Below are 16,719 nucleotides of genomic sequence, written 5' to 3' on the forward strand. Positions count from 1 at the left end.
GAAATGAAGTTATACTGAAATTTTTAAGAAGTATAAAAGGTTGTCGACCTGAAAAATTGAATAAAACAGGTCCCTGAACTATATATATCTCTTAGTTTTCATGATAGAATTTTTCTTTTTTACATCATATATGATGTAACGTGACGAAAAACATGTTTGTTTAGGTTTGAAGTATAATAACTTTGTTAAATGATTAATAAATGCGTAAATTTTATCATCAATTCTTACAGAATTTAATTCTGAAAAAATTGATTTATAAAGTCTATGAAAAACGAGAAAAAAAATTATGCAAATTTTGGATTACATATAACACTGAACTATAAATTATATAAGTATATGTCAAGGTTAACGGTTAGCATTATGAACAATTAAGAATTAAATTAACAACTGAGCCAAATTTAATGAGCTATCCATTGACTTCTCATTAAGGTGACCAACCATCACCGTAATGGGGGCAGTAAACCGACAGTCCCGGATTACCCAGGTTTTACCCGAGTTTGGCTCCAAGTTTTCTGGTCCCGAGCACTCTTCCCAGGATGCTTAAAGTCCTGGTTTTGGCGATGAGTGTCTCACCCTTAAATGACAGTTTGCTCTTATGGAGTGCACTGCTGCCATATGTAATCTATGTATATGCTCTCAACTAAGGTTACTATAGTCTACTTTGATACATCACCAAGCAGTGAAAATATCTACAATACAATTAAAGGCTATTACAATAGCCTTTAATTGTATTAGCACATACATGCATTTTCTCTCTCTATCTCTCATTCACTCTCTCAGATAGCGTGCACAGAACTGAAATTGTAATGATTGAAAAGTCACATCATCTTCTTAGCAATTTGGATGCACCGCCCGAGTAGAAAAAGACAGAGCTGGAAACATGCATGGATTAGAAAGAGAGAGAGATAACCCATTTACTTTTATTGCTGTCTTTTAAGGACAAGCTATAGAAATGGAAAAGCCTACGTTGAATCTAAGATGTTAAGCCTCTGTCTCGGTCAGCTCCAGAATTTCATTTCCACTTTGTTTTTCTTTGTATCCTGTAATGTTAAGACAGCACATGCGCATCAATATCAAACTATCTTCTTCGTTTTCTTTACATCAATACTTGGCATAAATAAGTACCATATGTGTTGTTCTGTGCCTAGTACCATCACTGTTTTGAACAATTTAACATTTTCAAAAGTGTAATCAGTAATTTTGATTATTATTTCATTGCGATTATTGGGATTATACCTTAAGTGAATCAGAAAGTAACTCATATAGAAGAAAGTAACTACAGAAATGAGGATGTGAAGAAGAGTGTTTGATTAATTTGATTAGAAAGGTAAGCAATGTTCACAGAGCATATTTTACAATACGCAGAAAGGAATTTGGAGTTGGGTATGGCGCAGAAAATGATGTGAAAGCTCATACGACCACAGAATTGCATAAATCAGGGATGAAACAAGTCTCTACTTAAGTCGATAAAAACATTCTTTGTTATTCATAAAGAAACTAATGCTCAGTCAAAAAAAGCTGCTGCTGAGCTAGCATAGGCATACCATATTAATAGTTATGCTTTATCATATTGTTCACTAAAATGTTATGTGAAATTGAGTAAACTTACATTTACTGAATCAGAAATTGCAACAAAAATGTGTTGTGGGAGAACAAAAGTAGAAACATTAGTAACAGATTTGTTAGCTGCATTTAGTGTAGAACTAATCCTTTCAGAGTAAATAATAGTCATACCATTATGAATATTTTAAGTGAACACAATATTGATATTTCTAGACTTTCTGCATATTCAGCCAACCCTGCAAATGTAAATTTTGGTAAATTTCATTTAGTGTACCAACTTTTCAAAAAAGAAAATAAAAACATCTTACCTGCCAAATGTATGGCACACCTAGTGCATAACACTTGCAAGAAAGGATGTGATTCACTTTCGTGTAATATTGAGGCTTTTGTATTAAAAGTATTTGTTCACTTTTCAATATCTACTAAACGTACAGAAGCTCTAAATGATTTTTTTTAATTTTGTTGAAATAGAGACAGATACCCTCATTAGGCATGTCCCAACAAGATGGCTTTCACTCTTTATCAGCAGTAGACCTGCCATAGTTTCATATTTTCAAACTATGGGACAAGAAGATTGTCCAGATTTAGTGTGGAAATATGTTCAAAATGACAATGATGACAATCTGAATTATAGTAAAACATAAATTTAGTTGCCGTTTCTCCAAAACATTTTCCAAGTAAGTCTTGGAAAAAATGAGTTAATTGCAACAGAGTTTTTCGATGTTATGAACAGGCTGCAACAAAAATCATTCAATGCAAAAATTATTCATTTTTGGTTACTTAACTGCAAATAAACTTAAAAAAACCTAAAAAAATGAATACCCAATAAAACAGGATTTCATCAAATTTTTAACCAAAACTCTATTCAGTGTACTTTCGCGTGTTTGAACAAGTGGGGCATTTTATGCATGGACAGTCTTTATAATGAATTTGTAGATATGAAAGATTTAATTAATGAACAGTTGAAACATCAAGAGAAGCCTGTAGATAAAAAGCGGGTGGATATTTTTGCAGTTCTGGAGACTAATCATTGCAAGTTAAAAAATTTAACATTATTTATTAGTAAGATTCTTAGTATTTCCTGTTCAAATAGTTTTGTAGAGACGATATTTAGCTTTATATCATCACATTGGAATGATATAAGGAACTGGTTTAACATGAGCTTCATAAAAGTAGAACTTTAAGTTAGGATTAATTTTCAGTTAGAACATATTCAATTTTATTTTTTTATTTTTTTTATATAAAAGAAAAGAAAGCTGTTGGTAGCTGCAGGTATCTCAGCAAAGTATTATTGGAAAGTAAAATAGCATCTGAACTTAAGATGACTTATCTTAGTTTCATAAAATAAAACAACTTTAATAACAGTAATGTATTAAAGTAATGTTTCTTTTCCTTTTACACTGTACATGTATGTTCCCTTCTCCAGTTCCCCATACTCATTACGAAAAGAATGTGTCCCAGGTTGGCTCTTTGAAAAGTTTATTTCCCTACTAGTTGTGCATTTAAAAAAGTTAAGATAAGTGTTTCTAAATTCCTGTTTTAGGTTTTTCCAAAAAGTATTAAAAATTTTCATTATGTTTCATTTTACATAATGTTAAAAAAATTTTTTGTTATCAATTACTGTTCATTAAAATAACAGCTGTACACTTACATTTTGTGGCATTATTTTAAAACTGTTAAAAATGAAAAAAAAAATAATAATTTTGGAGATGCATTAACTTTAAGTTTATACGTTGAATTAGCAAAAAAATATATATATTTCTTTTGGAAAGAATTTTAAAATGAAATATGAGCCTTATTTCTGTGGAAAATTAGAAAAAAATTTCCTTACCCCCAAAAACAAAAATTATTTCCTACCATTCCATACTTTAAATAGAATGGAAAATAAATTTAATAACTGAATCTAAACATCAGATTATCAAAAATCACATTCTGTAATAATGATTAATTTAAAAAAAAAAAAAATGAAAGCAATCTAATTTAAAAAAGAGCATTCCTTTTCAAAAGGTATCTCAATTTTTTGAAAATAATTAAATTATCATTATTATTTTTGATTGTTTAGATGTATTGTATCTTTTGCCTAAAATTACAAAAGGTTTTTGTAGGAAATGTGTGTCTGGTTGTTATTTATTGAAATAATAACTGAAGAAAAATAGTGTAATATGTTAGGGGTTAAAACATTGTTTTCATTTCAAAACTCTTTAATAGAGCTTTTAATTTTCAGAGCTTGGTGTCCTGATCGTGCTCTTGCTCAGTCAAAAAAATACTTGGGTCCTTCACTTGGTGTCCGTTTCACAGAACCAGTAATTCTGGATATTGATCAGTTAATAAATGAATCAAGACAATTAACACCAATGATTTGTTTTCTTAGTATGGGTTCAGATCCAACACCACTCATCGAAGCAGCAAGCAAAAGACATGAGATCGAATGTCGAACTATATCTATGGGTCAGGGTCAGGAAATTCATGCTCGTAAACTTGTAGCACTTTTCATGCACCAAGTAAGTTTTTTTTAATTTAATTGACTTTATAATCTGTTTAATTGCTGATAGTTTTTCTTATTATACAGTAAATATGAATATAGAGGATATATTATTTTCTCATGATTAAATGCTTTTTGTTTCTGTCGTGCAAACATTGTAGATATATAAAGTTGATGAAAAAAAGTCTACTTGTTACAAAACCACCAAGGCAGTTTAAATTTGATTGCCCAGGGAAAATCATTCTGTAAATATAAACTCTGTCATTAAAAGACCAGAAGGTAGGTTAATCTTCTGGATTCCAATCACAATGTTGAACAATAATATGACTTTGAACCTTCTAAGAAATATTGGTTTCAGTATTCTTAAAGATAAACTTTTCATTCTTACAAGTAATAAAGAAAGACAAATACTTGGGTATAGTAATAGGATAAAAATAGATAAGATAAGATATAGTAATTAGATAAAAATCATTAAAAAATTCAGACAATTCTGTGAAATCTTCTGTATAACCTTGAAATTTTAAACAATTTGTTTTATTCTGATGAACCAAATTTTTATCTTGACAATATTGTTAACAAACAGACAACTTTTGCATAGCAATTGATTGACCTTTACAGAAGAAATATGATTGTATAACCACTGATACAGTCTGTTGCATACTTTTGATGTGGAACAAATCAAAATACTGACTCATAACATTGTTACTGCTGAATGAAATGAATATGCTACAACTAAATGTACAATAAACAGCAATGGTTATCAAATGAGATTAGTTCATAATATATGGGAAAATTCAGAAATGTAATGAATTCAGCAATGATGATGTACAGATATCATGAATGAATCATGGTGTTGAACCCAATATTGATATCACTAAAACAATTACTTCAGCAGACCCCTGAACAATTGGTAGAATATAATGAAATAATCTGGTGAGGAGGACAAAATTCATTACTATGACCCTTGTTTAGGTTAATAAGTGAAGATGTTTTTAAAGAGTAATATTATTTTATTATAAAAGGAAGAGTACATGAGTGATCGCTGAATTTATGTGTTAATCATAATTTATTCATAAATTAACAAGCAGAAATCATTGGCATCTTGATTGGCAATCTGAACATCTCCCAAAGAGTAAACTACTTTAATTCCTACGTTAGTAGTTTAATCATGGTCGCAAGAGTGACTGAAAAAGTCCTTAAGTCAGTAAGAGCATAGAAATTTTGTTTTGTTTAAAACTTTATAGTTTTAAATAATTTTTTTCATTTATTGTCATGGACAAAATATAGGTAAAATTAACTATTAAACTACAAAGATGTGCAGTTCTTGATAAATTGATGTTCGTCATCTAATTTATCATTCAGCTAGCAAAGCTAAACAGTATAAAACGAATAATTTTATAAACATTATTAGTGGCCATAACATATTTATTTGTTATAAAATTAAGAAAAAAAAATTTTTTTGTTATAAATGTTAGTAAAATTTTTTTTTCTGATAGTGCATTTGGTTAAGTTATTTACAAATCTAAATAAAACAATTGATAGATAGTTCAAAACAACAATATAATAATAACACCCTAAAAGTAAGTGGTATTAACATTTTTATAAAAAAAAATTAAGTGTATTTGATGGCGTACAAAGATGTGTGTACTATGTGAAGAGGCAGTAGAAAATCATTTCACCCCTCATTTTCTAGTGTGTATGTCATGGGATACTTATTATTATATTCTTGAGACTGGCCATACCATTTTCGTGAGTGCCATGTGTTAATCACAAAGGTTGTGGCACCCAAGATATGCATCAATATTTATACAAATAAAAACAGTTGTATTGTTCACTGTTTAATCAACCATGAAGTAATTTTTATTTTATTAATAGAATAACATTTTTGCTATATAAGTTGTGTAAAAGAGCTTTCATATGAATCAAATATAGTACAAATAATTCACTAAGTTTATAGATTTTAAATAAAATTGTGTTTCTGATTATGAAACTTTTTTTGTCATCATCAAACACTTTGACTAACAATGTTAGTTATTTGATTAATAATCACATTTATTTGTCTATACATTTCTGTATTAAAAACAAAACCATTGTTGCCACATCTACAGAGTATTCAACTTAAAAGAGGCCTCATCTCTAAATGGTTTATACTAAATGTACATTTTTGTTAAAATGTATATATTGGTGTGAGATGGGTAAATAATATGGAAGATGTTGGTATGACTGAAGCTGGGAGTGGGGAGGACTGTTTTATTGCCTGCAAATTTGAGTATTGCTAGTCTGTGTCAAGCATTTGATTTTGTACCATGTTGTGTAATTGTGTGTTGTTGTTTGTTAAAATGCGATTTGCTGTTGAAAAATGTGAATTTGTGATGGATACTTATTTAGAGATTAAATCTCATGTTGTATGTCTGCAAAAGTGCAGGGAGAAATTTGAAAAGGAAGCATCATTGAAAAGTGTTATTCAGAAGTTAATTATAAAATTTTGTGAAACAGGTTTGGTTTTAGACCAGAAACATGCCTGATATAGGTCAGTTTTAACGACACAGATCGTACAGAACACTGAAGTTGCAGTTACAAGATCTCCCCATAAATCTTTACAGAAACTAAGCTGGGAAAACAACATTTCACTGGGCTGCTCACACTGAATGAGGAGAATGCTGAAATGTTATTTGCATGAAGTGCAGGTTTTTCATGAGCTAACTAATTCTCATTATGCTGAAAGGGTTCATTACTATCAATGGTTTAAGAACTTCATTGGAGGCAATATTGGCATTTTAGATCAAGTGTTTTTCACAGATAAAGTGTAGTTTCACCCTGGTGAGAATGTTGATTGAACCCACCGAATTGTTGTAGTGGTGAACGCGTCTTCTCAAATCAGCTGATTTGGAAGTCGAGAGTTCCAGCATTCAAGACCTAGTACAGATTTGAATATTAGATCGTGGATACCGGTGTTCTTTGGTGGTTGGATTTCAATTAACCACACATCCCAGGAATGGTCGAACTGAGACTGTATAAGACTACCCTGCACTCATACATATCATCCTCATTCATCCTCTGAAGTACTACCTGAACAGTATTTCCTGGAGGCTAAACAAGAAAAAAAGAAAGGGTATGTTAATTGTCAGAACTACCAGACTTGTGGTTCTGAAAACTTGCACAATTTCTTTGAATTTCCCCTACACCTACAAAAAGGTGTGTAGTATGGGGTTTCAAGTTGATGTATAATAAGACCCCAGTTTTTAAAAAAACTGTGGATGCTGCCATTTACAAAGAAAATATCCAACAGTTCTTAGACTTACAGCAAGAGGATGAGCATGACTGCTAGTTGCAACAGGACGGTGCCACTTGGTAAACAGCTTATTCTAGTGTGGAGACGCCATAGGGTTTTTTCACGGAAGCTTCATTTCTAAAAGGATTGGGGCCACCAAGGTCCCCTGATCTGACTAGTCCAAACTTCTTTGGTTGATTAAAAGAAATTGTTTATAGGAGCAATCCACACACCCTGCAGGAATTGAAGACAAACATTACCAATGCCATCAACTGACAACAGACAAGAATAGTGGTACTACAACTGACAAGAGTACCCAGGAACATGGTCAAATGAGTTTACAAGTTCAGATAATTGAATGGATAACATTTTCAACACCTTCTGTAAATTATTATGCAAGTGTTTGCCAGTAAAATATTATTTATAGACTAAACTAAGTGAACATTCAATATTGTGAAAATATATAGTTAAAAATCAATTCTTTTTAAATTATAAAAAAGAAAAAAGAAATAAATAAAAGAAGATAACTAGAGAATATGTACTGCAGAAAGCAAAAAAGATGTTCCTTCCTTCAACTTGTTTGGTTATACATAGGATGAAACATACAAAAAATTTTGAATTTTTCATATTTTTAAGATTTATCCTGTAAATTGAACAATGTAAACTAGGTAAACTGTAATTTCTGAATTGTCACATTTCATTTTTAAGGATTATCAGTTTTAACAACTTTATTTAATGCTTAGCATAATGTTATGAATTGAAAATGAGTAGCAAGATTTGCTCTGAGTGTCATGTTGCTGTTTGCTTTTGAAATGGCACTGGATAAAGTTCTGATTTTTTAAACCAATCATTGTTGTCTGTTCATTCTTATACAAATGATATTTTTCTACTTGGAGGACCTCAATTCAAAAAATTTGAAACTATCTGTTTTGAAACTGTCTGTTACCATCCAATCACTGAAAATTCCGAAATTATGTATACAATTGTTTCAAAAACTAAAAATAAAAATGCTGTCAGAATTAGTTTTGAAGAAAAATTTGTTTCCGAAAAATTACCTCTATAAATAATGGCATCTATAATACACTAAATAATAGATTTTTTATAATCACTTTTTTATAGTTAAAATTTACTTTGGACTTACTTCATTTACATTATTTAAATTATAATTTACATTATTTTATCTAAGTACTCCTTTAAGAAAAAAAAAATATAATAATAATAATAATAATGCCCTGAGGTAGGTTCCCACGTCCAGGGTGGTAAAAGCTGTACTTATGTACAATACTTATAGCTGGCTAACGGGGCTCCGAATAATTCCTCGGATACATTACTCTTTTTGACGTGTTTCCATCTTCAGGTCACCAGATGGATGGGACTTTTTAGCTGCCTGCAGGATATGAAGAATTAAATGATTAGGAAGCGTACACATACCAAATTTAGAGCTGGCGATGTGGTGGCCAGGGTCACTGTTATTGCAGGTGTAACAGAGACCCTTCCGTTGTCCACATGCCCCCTGCGATGGCAAGCATGTAGCAATGGTGCCCATGTATGTCGGTGCATGGGAGCTCTGAAAGCTTCGGTGAGTAGGAGCCTGGAGTCAGTGCAGAGATTGCGCATCTGCTCTCTGCCAGAACATATGCCGGTTCCACCGGAGTACCGGATCGGACCTCCAAGGTTAGTAGCCCTGGAGTGGGGGTGTACCCCGGCGGCTAGCCTTGCTACAGAAGGGATAAATGTTCATGAATATTCCTGAACAAACCAACGTGGCAGAGGGTGCACGTAAACACTCTCGTTTAGAAACCGCCGATTCGCCACAAGCGATGAGGAAAAAAAGTAAGGAGAGTGATAAGATGAGAAAAGATGCTGATAAAATCAGTAAAGATTTAAGAAGAGCTTTGTTTGGAAATAATGTTCCCAAACCAAGATTTTTGGTCATTACGAAAGAGAATGGTAACTTCCAAAAGGTAAGTCCATTCTTAATTGCTAGAGAGATTACAAATTGTGCTGGTGGTCCTGTCAAGGAAATCCGTAAGACGTTTAATGGATTACATGTCGAAACTATCAATGACATGCAAAGCCAGAAAGTCCAGGCGTTGAAGAAGATCGGTAAATTTGCGGTTACTGTCCAACCGCATAGTACACTTAATACATCCAGAGGAGTTGTTGTTTGCCGTGATCTTCTTAACTGTACTGAAGAAGAAATAGTGCAGGAAATGTTTAGTCAGGGAGTGACACATTGTCGCAGACTTACTATGAGACGAAATGGTGAGATTCTTCCTTCGGCCTCGCATGTTTTGGCATTCAATTGGCCAAATCTTCCTGAAAAGGTACAAGCTGGCATCCATCGGCTTGATGTACGGGCATTTATTCCGCAGCCGATGAGATGTTTTAAGTGTCAACGTTTCGGACACACTGCAGCTAGATGTGAAACGCAAGAAATTTGCATATGCGGAATGAAGATACATGAGGGTGATCCATGTAAAGACCCTCCAGTATGTTAATTGTAAAGGGCACCATAACTGTCGATCTAGGAACTGCCCAGTATACAAATCAGAAACAGCCATTCAGGAAGTTAAAACGCTTCAAAAAGTCAGCTACCCTGAAGCGAAGAAGATTGTCAATCTTCTTCCCCCCACATCTAAAATCAACGTGGAGCAGTTGCTTAATACGATGGCACCAAGTCTCGCGACAATGATAGAAAGAATCATTGATTCCAAGATCGAGTCGACTCATCAGAAACAACAAAGTAAACATGAGAAGGGTCATTCCCGGACTGACGTCGCTGACATAAGACCCGTACCAGCGCAGTTTAAAAAACCGGCAAAATCTTTGATTATAATGCCATCAATAGACGTAATGAAGAAAAGTCTTGATTTATCTGACAAAGATCAAAAGATCACTCCGATGACGAGTCATATAGCTAAGGATACTGTGACAAGAGTACAGGAAAAATCTGTGTCAAACAAAATGGAGGTGCAAGTAACTATCGAAAAAGCACCAGACACAGACGATAATAAAACTGTACGTACAGAGGCCCCAAAAGCTCAGAGAACAACTGTGGCGAGAGCATCTGTATCAGCCGGCCCAAGCACAGCCTTAGACATTGAATCAAGTACATCAGCCGCCGAAAGTGCATCGCTTGCGAGTTTAGATTCAATCGCAACGATGCTCACAGCACCATTGAAGCTTTCATCACCTGATTTAAGCCGGCGAACGTCATTGGCATCAGAAAGAGAAGACGATGCCATGTCCGAAGCCTCAGACACACTGTCATCGGAAGTTGAGGCCGTTCGCAGAATGGAAAAACGCAAGAAAGGATGGCCGAAAGGAAAGCCTAGGCGGTAATTTGTTGGATTTGAAATTATAAAAGAATGTGAAATTTTGGACATTTTCGATTCATGAAAATGAATTACTGAACCTTTTTTTTTATTTTTTTTTTTGAAGTGGGATGGGGCTAATGACCAAAGTAGTCGATGCCCCTAAAAAACCTCAAAAAAAAAAAAAAATAATAATGCGATAATATCTATCCACATGTCTGGAACTGGCAACGACAAGGAACTTCGGTACTTCTGCTTACACTGGCAGTGAGGCAATGGTTTTGCTAAAGTACTCCCTGTGAAGTATGAGATTGGCATCCTTAGCTGTTCGAGTTGGTTGCAGTTGTGCTTCTTAATTTTACCTTTTGCACAGGAGTGGGAGACATGACCATGATCTGTTTTGCCAATGCTAGGTGTGGTGCTGAAGGGGGGGGGGGGGGGGGGGTGAGCTGCTGTGAGCTAACTCTGCCAAAATCTAAACTCATTTCTACATCGAGGCCAGTATGGCTTCATAAAAGGGCCTGGTACCAAGGATTGCATCTTAAATGGTCTTGCCGAGGTGGAAAGCATCGACTGTAAATATGTATTGGCAATTTTTATTGACATAGAGGCGGCATTTCCTTCCTTGTGTTGGAGTTCTGTTCTCTATGAGTTGGAACGCCACAATGTTCCTGTAGCCCTGCAGGCCATAGTACAAGACTACTTGTCTGATCGCATGGCTCTGTTTAAGCATGGGCACCTAGTTGTGGAAAAGTCAGTCACCAGAGGAAGCCTGCAGGGCTCTGTTCTCAATCCCTTGATGTAAAACCTGGTATTCGATGGATTTTTGGAACTGACATTCCCAAAAGGAGTCATATCCCAGGCTTTTGCTGATGACTGTCTCCTGTTAGTTCATGGTAATTCACGACAGCAGCTAGAAGACCGAGCATAGGCGGCTTTGTCAACCGCAGAGGACTGGATGGACATTCAAAATTTAAGGATTTCTGTGCCCAAGACGAAGTTTATGGTTCTCAAGGGTGCAGATAAATTATCATAACCAGCTGTGCTGTGTAATCAGTCGAGTGAGACTTCATAAGTACCTAGGTGTTATGTTTGATGAGAAGTTGTTGTTTAGCAACCACATTAGGCAAGTAGCGGCGGACACCATCTCTGTGATGCACAAGCATGGCAGCAAGAATGACACGCCACAACTAAGGGAAGGTCCTTGTATAGATTTATACAGGATCTGGGGAGATGGTAGCCCTCTACATCGTTTTTAACAGCAATGGGAGCCCAAGTGCTCTCCAACGATGTAAATTTAAACCAATATTTGTTTTGATTCCACCTGGCAGCTGATGAGCTGTGCATCTGCGGGGAGGTTCAGTCAAACGAACACATGATGTTCGACTGCCCAGCTCTTGGGGGGCGCCAGAACTCAGGCCACCCTGGAACTTAGAGGTCAAGGGGAAAATTGGGCACAAACAGCGAGCCAATGTGGCAAGAGCCGTATTTTTGGGCCGTGTGGGAGTTCTTGACACAGTTGCTTTGTTCAACCAACATCAGTAGTTTACCTAAAGGAAAGACTCCTACCGCGCTGCTGTAGAAAGCTAATCAAGAAATATGGCTGGCTACCAGCCAGATTAAGACACCAAGCACTTTAATGGTGGACAGGTACTTGCTGGCATTCAGCGGCCTAGACGTGGCAGTGAATTGCTGTCTTGACAAAATAAATTAATTATATTGAGTCATATATGTTTTAGTAGTTGACGAGGTGCACCTACCCAATTTAGTGACATATGACAAGTTGGCGGTGGGACACGCAAGTGAGTGGTGTATGGTAACATGCTTATCCACTCACACTTTTAGGTTAGCTCTAGGAGCTAGTTAGGACACTGGTCGCTAAACTGTTTCGTGGCTCAGTAGCCGTTTGTGGCACAGACATTCGGTCTTATGCTTTAGGGTGACCGAATGGGGTGGTGGCGGGGGAAATGCCAAGCAAACCAAAGCCAAAAACATATACATTCACTATAAATTCGATACTGATAGAAGGATCGACTCGACTGAGATTGGCTGAACTTAAATGAGATGCAGCATTTATAAATGTTTGCAATGTAGCAGATCGGTGTTGCCAAATATCAATAAATTTACTTATTCTTAGAAAATTTGTAAGGTTTGTAATTAAGGTCATAGTAAACAAAATACATACTTATAGGTCATATGAACTCAAAATACATCATTATTGTATATATTGTTATTGTGAGGGGGGCACAATAACAATATCAACCTTTCATATCCGAAAAGATATGAATACATATCCTTTTCGAAAGGTTGAAAAACGCTGGTTTAAGACAAAGGTTAAGTTTAGTTACATTGCCTGTATTTGATAAATTTGAAAAATCTGAAAATATTTTTAGCAGTGATTTTTATCCACCACTGTTATGATCTAATTAATGAATCTACTTTTCACTAAATAAAAATTAGTTCTTGCTATTTAACAGTCAAAAGTCATTTGATCAGCAAAGTTTAGTAATTATATTCTGAAGTTTGTAATGAAGGTGAAATTATTTCTTATTAGTCACCATCTGAAAAGTCCTCATTCATCTGTTCTTATTGCAACTCATACTTATTCTTTTTGATTGGTAACCTTTTTTAACACTATTATACTTACACATTTATAAACTAAATCATATTTGTGATACACAAATAGCCACAAAAAACTAATTATAAATTATTTATTAATTTTTGTGATAAAGAACAAAAAAGTCTGAAATTAGGACTTTATAAAAATAAAACAACAAATAAGTAAAAATAAAAAAAAAACGGAAAATATCATATGCAATAGTGTATTTAGCAAAGCAGACACTTCTCTTGTTTAACAAACTAACCAAGCACATCATAAAGCAACAAGATCAACACTGAAACTTGTTTGTTAACAGTGTAGAAATGAAGGTAAAAAGGGTGTCATTGTCTGGATAATAAAGGATATCACTGCTTTCAAAAAATGTTCAAAAACAAAATTTGTGTATCCTCTTCATGCCAAGAAAAGTAATGGAGAGTTAATATGGAATATTACTAATTTTTTTTTTTTCATTTACTTAATATATTAGAATAATAATGTAGATTTTTAGTGTAGTAACTTGATCAATAATCTTATGCAGAGATTAATTAACTATATCATTACAATAATAATATTGCTAGAATTCTATTTTGCCAAGGGTGGTTGGGTGCTGCTCCAGAATTGTCATCTTGGTCTAGAATATATGAATGAATTGTTTATTGCATTATCTGAAGCTGAAAACCCTCATCTAGAATTTAGAATATGGATTACAACTGAACCACATCCAAAGTTTCCAATATCACTGCTGCAAATATCACTCAAATTCACAAATGAACCACCTCAAGGTACTGTTAAGTAATTAGTCTCTCACTTTATACATAAAATAAAAGAAGTAATTCTATCCAACAAAATTCTGCATGATATATTGATTTAACATTAAACTTTGGTATTAGATACGCATGAAGCCATTCATTTCTGAAAATAAGATTGTATTAATTAATTACACCCTACTGATACATGTAGATTACAGTTTTATGCTGTAGTACTGTGAGGTATATATTTTTTTGTGCTTACGAAAACATCATTTTCAATTTATTGGAGATGTACATTTGCATTGTATGTGTTTATCCAAGAATATAACAAATCCAGTGGAATAAGATATCTTTAAAAATGTTGAAATCTTACAAGAACAAACAATACCAATACAAGATCCTGTTCTCATACTACTGCAGTTAGTCACAAATAAATGGAAATAAGAATGCATTGAAATAAATGGTTATTGAAATAAATTAGAAAATAAGAATGCATTGTAAAACAAGCATTTTAGCCAGAATTTAAATAAAAATTAAAAGAAAAAATCCAAAATGACATTTGTCATTTTATACAATCCTAGTAGAAAGCATAAATGTAGTCTTAAAATACTGAAACCATTTAACCTCCAATTCAGTTGCCCACCAAAACTTATGCATGCATCTTTGATAGGTTGTATAAGTAAAACTTTCAACTTTATCTAAGATTTTCAATGATTTTGATAACTTATTCTTTACTGGAATTGCCTAGAACAACAGTCATTATTAATCATTTTTGTTCTTATTCTTAGATTTTGGCTAAAAATATTATTTACAGTTTGGCAAATGGTGGCTTATGAGTTGCGTGAACTCTTAGTTGTGATCGATCCAGTAACAGAGAGAGTTTCACTCTGCAGACATGAATGCATTGAGCAAACCTTCAGTTTAACCTAGTTCTATATGATCTTGGATGATAACATTAATTCATGATAGTTTTTAATTCTAAGAATCATTACCATGTGTCCAACATTCATAATTAAAACTATAAGCAAATCAAATATATTAAATAAAACATATGCTATAAATCATCTAATAAATCTTAAACTCAGTTGATGTCAATAGAATCTTATTTGTCACCAAATTAATAAAAAAAAATCATTACCAAATATTATCATCATGATGCTAATAGTAACGTAAAAAATTAACTTATTAAAAACCAGTGACTTACCGTAATTCCAAAATTAATCACATTATTATTCTACACCATTTCTAAATTGGTTCCATAAATCATTTTTACTACTCGCTAAATTAACACATTACAGTATGTTCTCCTCTTCATCATCACTGTTGTCTACAGAAATGTCAGATGAAATCAGTTTCATGTAATTTTATAATAAAATGCTCTAAAATTTTATCTAACCGGTTCAACTTTTAAATAATTTCCCATAAATTTCTGGAAGGCATTTTTGCAAACTGCCTTCCTGAAGTTTAGATTTATTTTTCTAAATTAATTTTTCTTTTGCCAGTTCTATTGTGTTTTCTAAATGAATATTACATTCTTTAGGGCAATGTAATTTTTAACACATGCCCAAACATTCTCAATAGCATTTAATTTGAGATGATTCAACAAACAAAGAATCTATTTTGTACATTCTAAATCATGATTTATGTAGTTTGTCAGAGTACACAATTCAGATTTGAACATTTCATGTGAAAAAGATATCTTGTTTTTAATGATCCAGTTGATCATGTCTTGTATTTTGAATTCAAATTAGAGGCTAGATTTATTTGAATATTGGGATATGGTGCATTGTGCATGACCATTACAGATCTCTGTGACAAATTCAGTAGCAATTGAGACAAAACCCATTTTTGAAAATTATTAAAATTAATATTGTCATTGTAATCGCTTGTTTTTTGACTGACTTCAATAAAACAGTCTTCTCCTCTCACAAACTATTATTGCTTGACTCACTTTAGAAACAGGAGCTTTCAGCCTTTTTTTTTTTTTTTTTTTAGGGCGAAAAACGGTTGGACGTTATCATCGCCCGGAAAATAAATAAATAAATAAAAGTAATTAAAATTGTTACATAAAATTAAAACTTAAAACTACTATCACAGGAAACAAAATCCGGAATGGGTGTAAAAGGCCCATTCTCGGATAACAAAAACACTAACATGTAACTTAAAACTACGTTAAAAACTATTATATTAAAAATAAATAAAACTTAAAACTAAAAAGAAATAAAACTTAAACCTAAAAAGAAATAAAACTTAAAACTATTATGTTTAAAGTCTTACAACTAATATCACAAAAATCTTACAACTAATATCACAGACGAATTTAAAAAACAAACAAAAAAACAAAAAAATATGAATATATATATATATATATAAAAAACAAAATTCCGATAGGGAGTGTAAAAGGCTCGCTACTCGGATAACAAAACAATACATAGGACAATACATACAATTACAAAACAATACATACTAATTAAATTTTTTGTATTAACCCTATACTACGTAAAAACAGAAACATCCGGTTTAAAACCTCTTTATCATTACGCAAGATACCACGGATGTTGGGTAGTTTAAATTTACGACGTAATGTCGCATAACATACGCAGTCCACGAGTATGTGGTACACAGTCACAAGGCAGTTGCATCGTGTGCATAGAGATGGTTGTCCTCTTGTAAACAGGTACTCGTGTGTGACCCTCGTGTGTCCTATCCGCAATCGACAGAGAACTACTTCCTCACGC

General features: G+C 33.3%; 1 protein-coding gene across 1 annotated transcript in view; it reads left to right on the top strand.

Moving 5' to 3' along the window:
- Positions 1 to 16,719, top strand: part of kl-3 (dynein heavy chain 8, axonemal kl-3) — a 744,292-nt gene that overhangs the window by 692,005 nt on the left and 35,568 nt on the right. Inside the window, exons 32-33 of the mRNA XM_075354364.1 lie at positions 3,788 to 4,064; positions 13,828 to 14,014. Coding sequence (XP_075210479.1) covers positions 3,788 to 4,064; positions 13,828 to 14,014 — 464 coding nt within the window. The remainder of the gene's footprint in view (positions 1 to 3,787; positions 4,065 to 13,827; positions 14,015 to 16,719) is intronic.

This window comes from Lycorma delicatula, chromosome 1 (genome assembly GCF_047948215.1).
Source record: "Lycorma delicatula isolate Av1 chromosome 1, ASM4794821v1, whole genome shotgun sequence".
Taxonomy (NCBI): Eukaryota; Metazoa; Arthropoda; class Insecta; order Hemiptera; family Fulgoridae; genus Lycorma; species Lycorma delicatula.